Source organism: Myodes glareolus, chromosome 4 (assembly GCF_982192425.1).
Source record: "Myodes glareolus chromosome 4, mMyoGla1.1, whole genome shotgun sequence".
In the NCBI taxonomy this organism is placed as follows: domain Eukaryota; kingdom Metazoa; phylum Chordata; class Mammalia; order Rodentia; family Cricetidae; genus Myodes; species Myodes glareolus.
The window spans coordinates 66773572-66784042 of NC_142029.1; the positions used below are offsets into that span (position 1 = coordinate 66773572).

At 36.9% G+C, this 10471-nt stretch overlaps 1 protein-coding gene across 1 annotated transcript; it reads left to right on the forward strand.

Moving 5' to 3' along the window:
* Positions 1–256: 256 nt before the first annotated feature.
* LOC146894678 (olfactory receptor 8B8-like) lies at positions 257–1189 on the forward strand. Its single transcript, XM_085688540.2, has one exon. It carries the CDS (start codon positions 257–259, stop codon positions 1187–1189), a length of 933 nt encoding a protein of 310 aa, XP_085544666.1.
* Positions 1190–10471: the final 9282 nt, after the last annotated feature.

Consider the following 10471-nt stretch of genomic DNA (forward strand, 5'->3'; position numbering starts at 1 on the left):
GTAGAACAAGCTGACTTTACCATCACAAAGGTTTATCTGCCTTTGTTTCCCAAATACTACTTTTAAAAGCAGGCATTTTACATATTTACTAGGGAAGAATGCCACTTTATAAAATGATACCATTGAAGGCAAGCACATTGTTTTCAAGTGCTTCAGTGCATTCTCAACACATTCTTCAAGATTAATAGGTAGTTGTCGGTTGTGTTTTTTCCTAGAACTTTTCCTTTTATGTCTTCCCAGATTTTCTTGGTGAGCAATGGCTGTGGCAAATGGCACTTTGGTGATGGAATTCATTCTCTTGGGGATAACTGAAGATCCTGGTCTACAAGTCCCCCTCTTCTTCATCTTCCTAGTAATATATTTGGTAACTACATTAGGAAATTTGACTTTGATCACTCTAATTGTATTGAATTCTCACCTTCACACTCCCATGTACTTTTTCCTCTTTAACTTGTCCCTCATAGACCTCTGCTATTCTTCAGTGATTACACCCAAGATGCTTATGAACTTCTTACTGGATAAGAATGTTATCTCTTATACAGGATGCATGACTCAGGTCTTCTTGTTCTGCTTTTTTGGCATTTCTGAATGTTACATGCTGACAGTAATGGCCTATGATCGTTATGTGGCTATCTGTAATCCACTCTTGTATAACATTGCTATGTCCCCTAAGGTGTGCTTCTATCTTATGCTTGGTTCATATTTGATGGGACTTTCTAGTGCCACAATCCACACTGTTTTCATTCTACAACTGACCTTCTGTGATGGAAACACCATTAACCACTATTTCTGTGACCTCCTCCCTTTGTTACAGCTCTCCTGTACAAGTACTTATGTGAATGAGATAGAGCTATTCATTGTAGCAGGAAAGGACATTGTTGTTCCAACCTCCATCATTCTTACTTCCTATGGCTTTATTCTTTGCACCATATTTCAAGTAAGGTCCACGGAGAGCAAGAGCAAAGCGTTCAGCACATGCAGTTCCCATCTATTTGCTGTTTCTCTGTTTTTTGGATCATGCACATTCATGTATCTTCAGCCCTCCTCACCTGGGTCTATGAATGAGGGCAAAATTTCTTCAATCTTTTATACTATCGTGGTTCCCATGATGAATCCCTTAATCTACAGCTTTAGAAACAGAGATGTTAAAGCTGCCCTGAGAAGAACCCTGAGTAGGACAATATATTGATCAGAATTGGATATAACCTTTGTCTGTAGTTAAACTTCAGAGAAATTATCAGTGCCTAGTGATTTTTGAGTGCAGCCTTCTTGTCACATTTATTTCTTCAATGAGTTCAAAATAGTGAAGTTACATTATTTTCATGTTCTTCGTATTCAAAGTTTGTTTTATTGATTATCATTATATACATTATCCTATAATATAAAGAATTCTATCATATCTTTGAAAACAATGATATATTGAGAAAATGCATTTGAGGATCAAAAAGCATGTCTGTCACCTGAAATAAAATATTAATCCTACACATTCTTTATTCAACGTTTGAGAATTTTCTAAAAAGCAATTGAGTTCATTTAGTTAGCAGCTTGATCTCACATATTTAGAATATTTTTTAAAAGCAGATAGCCAAGTTTGGGGCACTAATTTGTCAGAAATTTCATGGTAATCTTGTCTGTTTTCATTGTGTGAATGGCGATATAGAAAAAAATGAAGAATATGTAATTATATTGAAATTGTCACAGATGACAGTTATATTAGAATTTATATTTGACAAGTTTAATAGGAAATAGACACAACTTGCCTAATCAGGAATACTAAAGAGATAGATACAGAATAATTAGGCATTACACACCACACTTTGAATGCATTTTAAACTGACAACTGTTCCTACCTCTTTTGCTATCAGAGTAGTGAAAAATAAACCTAAGTAAATATTTATTTCGCTAGGAACCTCTTGCTTGGAGAAAAGATCGAAGCACTAGGAATTACTTTTCTGTCAGGATAGAAACTTTTCTCAAGAAGAAAGATGGACAACTTTTAGATCATTTTGAAAGAAAGACTAATCTTCCAGACAAGAATTAGTGTTGAGAAAGTGATGGATAGTAGAACACCTTGTCCAGTCTTCTATGTTGTGCATGGTTCTGCCTTTTATATAAAACTTGCAATCTAGTTAGGTTTTCTGAAAATGGACTTGGGAAGCAAGTGTCACTGAAATTCATTCCAAATTTGCTTCATTGGGAGATTTCTATATTCTACTTTTTTACTATTAGTTTGGCTTTTATTTGTTCATATTTTAGATATTATTAGAAATACAACATGTATCTCTTCCCTTTCCTCCCATCCAACCTTGTTTCAGACCACTCCCTGCTGTCTATCACATTCATGGATTCTTTATTCATCAATTGTTTTTACATGCATATAAGTATTTTATATGCATAGATATTAATTTGACTCTTTTTTATTTATTTATTAAAAATTTCCACCTCCTCCCTGCCTCCCTTTTCCCCCCTCCCCACTTCCCCCTCTCTCTCTAGTCCTAAGAGCAGTCAGAGATCCCTGTCCTGTGGGAAGTCCAAGGTCCTCCCCCCTTCATCCAGGTTTATAAAGGTGAGCATCCAAACAAACCAGGCTACCACAAAGTCAGTTCATGCAGTAGAATCAAAACCCAGTGCCATTGTCCTTGACTTCTCAGTTAGCCTTCATTGCCAGCCAAATTCAGAGTGTCCAGTTTGATCACATGCTCCATCACTCTCAGTCCAGCTGTCTTTAGTGAGCTCCCATTGGATCAGACCCAACGTCTTGTGATCCTAAAGAAGCTAAATAAGAAGGTGAACCCAAAGCAAACCATATAGTTATCCTCCTGGATATTGGAAGTAGACAAGATTGCCAGGCAAAACTTGGGTGCATGGGTGTGGGGGGGGTCGATCTAAGGGGAGATGGGTAATTTGATGCTTTTCAATGATATTTGGATGATAGGTGGTTGGACCTGGCTTGCAGGTTTGCATTTGTCTATGAAGACAAATCATTAACAATGAGGAGCGCTTTCACATTTATAAAAAAATTTTGAGTTCTACTTCAATAAAAATATGAATCCTAAAGATGCAAAGAAAGTTTGTTAACGAAACTCTAAATTTGATCAATATACTTTTTAAAGTGACCTCCGCTCAGTGTCAGTATTGGAAACAGGTGTAGTCTGCAAGAAGGTTGATTAAGAACAGATTTGAATGTTTGACATGGGCTTTTAAGACAATGAATGTTCTTATGAGACTGGAATCTTACAGTGTGAAGGAATTGATTCACAATTGGGAGAATTAAAAAGAAAGAAAAGAAGAAAAATAAAAAAGTAAATTATCATGTGGGGAAAGGAGGACCCTCATTTCCCTTCCAACCTTGTCCAGTTGCAAACTGACTGTTTGTATACTTAAAATACTTACAAACTTGTCAAACTTTATAATTTTAAAATTTCAGAGTTTATCACCACTAACCAATGCATTCTAGATTATTTTGAAGTCATATGCCATACTTTTACTCTAATCCACTACGAAACTGTAGCAAAGATAAATCTTATCATGTTTTCTCTTTTTCAATGTATTTTCTTATTATGGAAAGTCCATAAAATTAAATGATACTTGTAGGGTTTTCTCATTATATGTAGCAATTTATTTTCAAAGTTCATTTTGCCCGAACTTATTGTTTAAAGTCAATACTTATTGTTTTAAAATCAGAATAAAATTCTTGAATATGACAATGCCACAATGTGTTTATTCACTAATTATATAGTGCATACTTGGGCTAAATTTATTCTTAATGCATTGTTAATGATTGTCTTATGAACAACATTCAATTTGTGTTCATATGTATTCAAATCTTCAATATATTTACATATAATTGCTATATCAGGTGATAACTCAATTTTTACCCTTTTATAGAACTACCAGATTGTTTCACAAAGTCTTAGAAATATTGGCTATTTTGAAATGTGGTTAGATCATTTTTGATTCCCATATCTTATTTACAAATAAACACCCTAAAGAACCCATAACTCATGTTGATACAGAAATGATACTTCAAAATCTCCCACCTGAAAAAGCCTAGAACCAGGTAAACTCATTACAGAATTTTACCAATGTTCAAAGAAAAGATAATACTAATGGTCCTAAACTTATTCAACAAAAAAGAAATTGAAGGAACATTTCCACATTCTTTTTATGCTGTCTCTTTCTTACCCTGATACCAAAATCACACAAAGAGTCAAGGAAATGTAATATTATGTACCAATATTCTTCATGAACATAGACACATAAAATTCTCAATAAAATACATTCACATCAAATTCAAGAACACATAAAAAACTATCCAATATAATCAAGTTGGCTTAATCCAAGAGATTCAGGGAGAGTTCTTATATTAGTCAATAATCATAAAGCTCCATACAAAATAAATAGACTAAAAGAAGAGCAAAACACAAAAAAAACAGCGAAACTAACAAATAAATAGGCAGAATCATCTCATCAAATGTATAAAAGGCCTTTCACAAAAACCAATTTCCCTTCATTATAAAAGTCAAGGGGAGATTAAGGATATACTGCACCTATCTCAGCATGATAAAGCAATGTACAAAAAGCTCACAACCAACATCATCCGAAGTGAAGAAAAATTCAAATCATATCCACTCAAATTAGGAACAAGACAATAATATCCACTCTCACTACACCTACTCATTTTGGTACTTAAAATCTTAGCAATAAGAAAATTGAAGATTAGGAGATAAATCCAGGAAAAGAAGAAGTCAAAATTTCTTTGTTTGCACATAATATTTTATACTTAGAAGACCCTGAAGACTCAACAAAGAACCTTCTGCACCTAATAAACAATTTCAGAACACAAAATTGACACACAAGGGCAATACGTTTTATATATATACAAATGACAAATGGACTGAGAAAGAAATGCAAGTTCAAGTGAATCAAAAATAACAGCAATTGTTTCATTGATTCTTTGGATTGTTTTCTGTGTTTCTATTTTGTTGATTTCAGACCTCAGTTTGATTATTTCCAGTATTCTACTCCTCCTGGGTGAAAATCAGCTTCTTTTTTTTTCTAGAGCTTTCAATGTGCTGTTAAGTCTTCAATGTGTGTTTTCTCCGTTTTCTTTAATTGGGCACTTAGTGCTATGAACTTTCCTCTTAGCACTGCTTTCATTGTGTCCCATAGGTTTGAGTATGTTGTGTCTTTATTTTCATTAAATTCAAGGAAGAGTTTAATTTCTTTCTTTATTTCTTCCTTGACCCAGGGGTGATTCAGTAGTTGACTGTTCAGCTTCCATGAGTTTGTAGGCTTTCTGGGGTTAGAATTGTTATTGAATTCTAACTTTATTCCATGGTGATCCGACAAGACACAGGTGGTTACTAATATTATTTGTATCTGTGGAAGATTGCTTTGTTACCGAGTATGTGGTCAATTTTCGAGAAGGTTCCATGAGCTGCAGAGAAGAAGGTATATTCTTTCCTATTTGGGTAGAATGTTCTATAGATATCTGTTAAGTCCATTTGATTCAATACCTCCAATAATTCTCTTATTTCTCTGTTGGGTTTCCGTCTGATTGATCTGTCCTTTTGAGAGAGAGGTGTGTTGAAGTCTCCTACTATTAGTGTGTGTGGTTTGATGACTGCCTTGAGTTCTAGAAGTGTTTCTATTACATAAGTAGGTGCCTTTATATTAGGGGCATAGATATTCAGGATTGAGACTTCCTCCTGATGAATTGTTCCTGTTATGAGTATGAAATGTACATCTCTATCTCTTCTGATAGATTTTAGTTTGAAGTCAATTTTGTTAGATATTAGAATGGCCACACCTGTTTGATTCAAAATCCCATCAAACTTCTATACAGACCTTGAGAGAACAATAATCAAGTTTATATGGCAAAACAAAAAGCCCAGGATAGCCAAAACAATCTTATACAATAAAGGAACTTCTGGAGGCATTACCATCTCTGACTTCAAACTATTACAGAGCTACAGTATTGAAAACAGCTTGGTATTGGCATAAGAACAGAGAAGTCGACTTATAAAATCGAATAGAAGATCTGGATATTAACCCACAAACCTATGAACACCTAATTTTCGACAAGGGAGCTAAAGGTATACAACGGAAGAAGGAAAGCATCTTCAACAAATGGTGTTGGCATAACTGGATGTCAACCTGTAAAAGAATGAAAGTAGATTCATATCTATCACCATGCACAAAACTCAAGTCCAAATGGATTAAAGACATCGACATTAATCTGTCCACTTTGAACCTGATAGAAGAGAAAGTGGGAAGTAGTCTACAAGATATAGGCACAGGAGGCCACTTCCTAAGTAGGACCCCAGTAGCACAGACAATACGAGAAACAATGAATAAATGGGACCTATTGAAACTGAGAAGCTTCTGTAAAGCAAAGGACACTGTCAGTAAGACAAAAAGGCTGCCTTCTGACTGGGAGAAGATCTTCACCAACCCCTCATCAGACAAAGGTCTGATCTCCAAAATATACAAAGAACTCAAGAAACTAGGCACTAAAACTCTAATTAACCCTATTAAAAAAGGGGGGTACTGAACTGAATTCACAACAGATGAACTTCGAATGGCCAGAAGGCACTTAAGGTCATGCTCAACCTCCTTAGCGATCAGGGAAATGCAAATCAAAACCACTTTGAGATACCATCTTACACCTGTCAGAATAGCTACACTCAAAAACACCAACGATAGTCTATGCTGGAGAGGATGTGGAGTGAGGGGAACACTCATCCATTGTTGGTGGGAATGCAAACTTGTGTAGCCACTGTGGAAATCAGTGTGGCGGTTTCTCAGGAAACTGGGAGTCAACCTCCCTCAGGACCCAGCAATTCCACTCTTGGGAATATACCCAAAAGATGCCTTATCATACTACAAGTGTATTTTTTCAACTATGTTCATAGCTGCACTATTTGTAATAGCCAGAACATGGAAACAACCTAGGTGCCCCTCAATAGAAGAATGGTTAAAGAAGGTGTGGAACATATATACATTAGAGTTTTACTCAGCGGTAAAAAACAATGACATCTTGAATTTTGCATGCAAATGGATGGAAATAGAAAACGCTTTACTGAGTGAGGTAACCCAGACCCAAAAAGAGGAATATGGTATGTACTCACTCATAAGTGGATTCTAGCCATAGTTAAAGGTCTTTGAGTCTATAATTTGTGATCCTAGAGAAGCTAAATAAGAAGGTGAACCTGAAGAAAATCATATAGTTATCCTCCTGGATAGTGGAACTAGGCAAGATTGCCAGGCAAACTCGGATGCATGGGGGGTGGGGGGTGGAAGTAAGGGAAGATGATCAGGGAGATGGGAGAGGGGGAGGATTGGGGAAGGCTTGGGGGAATGGGAGGAGGGGAGGGAGGAAGGATGGTTGGGGGAGCAGGAAGGTTTATATCTCAGCTAAGGGAGCCATTTTAGAATTTGCAAGAGACTTGATTCTGGAGGGGTTCCCAGTAAAAATTAAATAAAAAAATAAAAAAAATTAAAAAAAATAATAAAAAAAAAGAAAAGAAAATACTTTACTGAGTCAGGTAAGCCAGACCCAAAAAGAGGAACATGGTATGTATTCACTCATAAATGGATTCTAGCCATAATTAAAGCTCTTTGAGCCTATTATTCATGATCCTAGAGAAACTGGATAGGAGGGTGAACCTGAAGAAAATTCAGGTAGTTTTCCTCCTGGAGATTGGAAATAGACAAGAGTCCCAGGTAACCACGCGTGCATGAGGTGGGGTAGGAGGGTTGTTGGAAGGGGAGAGGGTTAGAAAGAAGGGAGCAGGGGAGGAATGGGGAATGCTCGGGGGACTGTGAGGGGGGGAGGGAGGAAGGATAGATATGGGATCAGGGAAGAATATATCTCAACTAAGGGAGTCATTTTAGGGTTTACTAGAGACTTGATTATAAATGGGATCCCAGGTCCAAGGAGAGATCCCCAGATTGTTCTCTGGACAGAGGAGAGGGTGCCTGAACTGGCCTTGGCCCATAACCATACTGATGAATAATTTGCTTATCACCATAGATCCTTCATCTGGCGATGGATGGAGATGGAGACGGAGACCCACATTGGAACACTGGACTAAATTCCCTAGGTCCAAACAAGAAGCAGAAGGAAAGAGAACGTGAGCAAGGAAGGCAAGATCAGAGGGAACTTTCATCCGACGATGGATTGCGATACAGACGGAGACCCACATTGGAGCACTGGACGGAGTCCCCCAAGGTCCAAATGAGGAGCAGAAGGAGGAAGAACATGAAAAAGGAAATCAGGACCGCGAGGGGTGTGATCACCCACTGATGCAAGGGGACTGATCTAATGAGAGTTCACCAAGGCCAGTTGACTGGGACTGAGCGAGCACGTGATACAGCCAGATTCTCTGAATGAGGCCGGATTCTCTGAATGTGGCTGGCCCGGAGTCTTTCTGAAAAGCCATTGACAATGACACTGGGACTTGTTTCCTCTGCATATACTGGATTTCTGGGATCCAGTCTGTTTGGATACTCACCTTCCTGGACCTGGAGAAAGAGGGCAGGAGCTTGAACTTCCCACAGGGCTGGAGACCCTGACTGCTCTTGGGGATGGAGAGGGAGGTGGGAAGGGAGTGGGGGGAGTGGGAAGGGGTTTGGAGGAGGGGTGGAAATGGAGACTTTTGTATTTTAATAAACTTTGAGAAAAAATAATAATAATAAATAAATAACAGCAAAAAAAGCAGATAAACTCAATCTGAAAGGAGAGCAAGTTGCGGATAGCCTTGAATGCATGGCATAGGTGACAACCTTCTGAACAGAATACTAATAGTATAGGAGCTAAGATCAACAATTAATAGATAGGACCTTGCAAAACTTAAAAGCTTCTATAAGGCAAAAGACATCATCGAAAGAACAAAATAACATCTTACATAATGGGAAAATATTTTCACAAACTCTACATCTGACAGAGGGCTCTTATCCAAACTATGAAAAGAAATCAAGAAATTAGACATCAACAAAAATAATTCAGGTTAAAAATGGGGTACATATCTAAACAGGTAACTCTCAACAGAAGAAACTCAAATGACTGAGTAACATCAATAAATGCTCATCATTCTTAGTCATCAGGAAAATGCAAATCAAAAAAGAATCTGATATTCTATATAACATCTGTCAGAATGGTTAAAATCAAAACTATAAGAGACAGCTCTTGTTTGAGAGGTTATGGAAGAAAGGGTACACGCCTTCATTGCTGGTGGAGTGCAAACTTTTACAGTGACTTTGGCAATCAATGTGGTGGTTTCTCAGATAATTGGTAATAGATCTACTTCAAGACCATTCTATACCATTCTTGGGCAAATACTCAAAGGGTATTCAATAATACCACAAAGGCACTTGCTCATCTATCTTCGTAGCAGCTTTCTTCATAATAGCTAGAATGTGAAAACAATGGAGATGTTTCTCAGCTGAAGAATGCATATAGAAAATGTGGTACATTTACACAGTGAGGATTTCTCATGATAATTCAATGATATCATGAAATTTGCAGGCAATTGAACAGAAGTTGAAAAAATTCAGTGGCAGTAACTCACTCTTTTGCCTTCTAATGGGGCACTTTCCCCTTTATAGGGTTACCTTATCCAGCCTTTTTTTTTGTAGTATGTGACTGGCCTTATCGTAGCATCTTATTCCTTATTTGATTGATATCTCTGGGATACCTGCTCTTTTTAGAAGGGTGACAGACTGTTGGTGGATCCAGGAGAGATCGAGGTTGAAGTGACAGATGAAGGAACGGGGAGAGAGGGAAAATTGCAGTTGGCAAGTAAAACATGGGAGAAGAAAATAAAAGAAATCAGGAAACCAACACATTTCAAAATATATTGGGATAAATTAAGCAAGTGACAGAATTATATAATAAAAATTGTGATATATTGAATAAAGAAAATTTAGAAGTCATTAGAAGATAGAGTGAAATTCCATGCTCAAGGATCAGTAGGATTTATTGTGAAAATAGCCATCCTACCAATAGTACTCTACAGACACAAGGCAATTCTTGTGGAAATTCTAACACAAACACTAATAAAGGTTGAGAACAAGTCTTAAACGTTAATATTTCTTCAAACATCAATATTGTTGATGACTATTTGGTATTCATCAAACTAGAACTTTTATTATAATAAAAATGTGATAATGTATTTGTGAGTACTACTGTGAGAACTAACTAAGTTGGGAAAACATATTCTCTAGTCAGTAGTGGTATTCAATAGCATCGATTGTAGACCTGGAAGCAATACTCCCCAATGGTGTCTTATTCATTGTTCCTAGTATGCTTTAGTCATGTCAAAGCAAGGATTTTGTAACCTATAGAAATTCCCCCAGTAGAAACACTTGAGAATTTCTTGAATATACAAACTTTGTTACTCTTTTACATGAGTGCTGAACCAAATCCTTTGAAATCTGCCTTATCACATTCTGACAAAACCAGGTT

Bases quoted from the DNA above. Each gene is read 5' to 3' on its own strand.
- LOC146894678 (XM_085688540.2), top strand. From the start codon at position 257: ATGGCTGTGGCAAATGGCACTTTGGTGATGGAATTCATTCTCTTGGGG.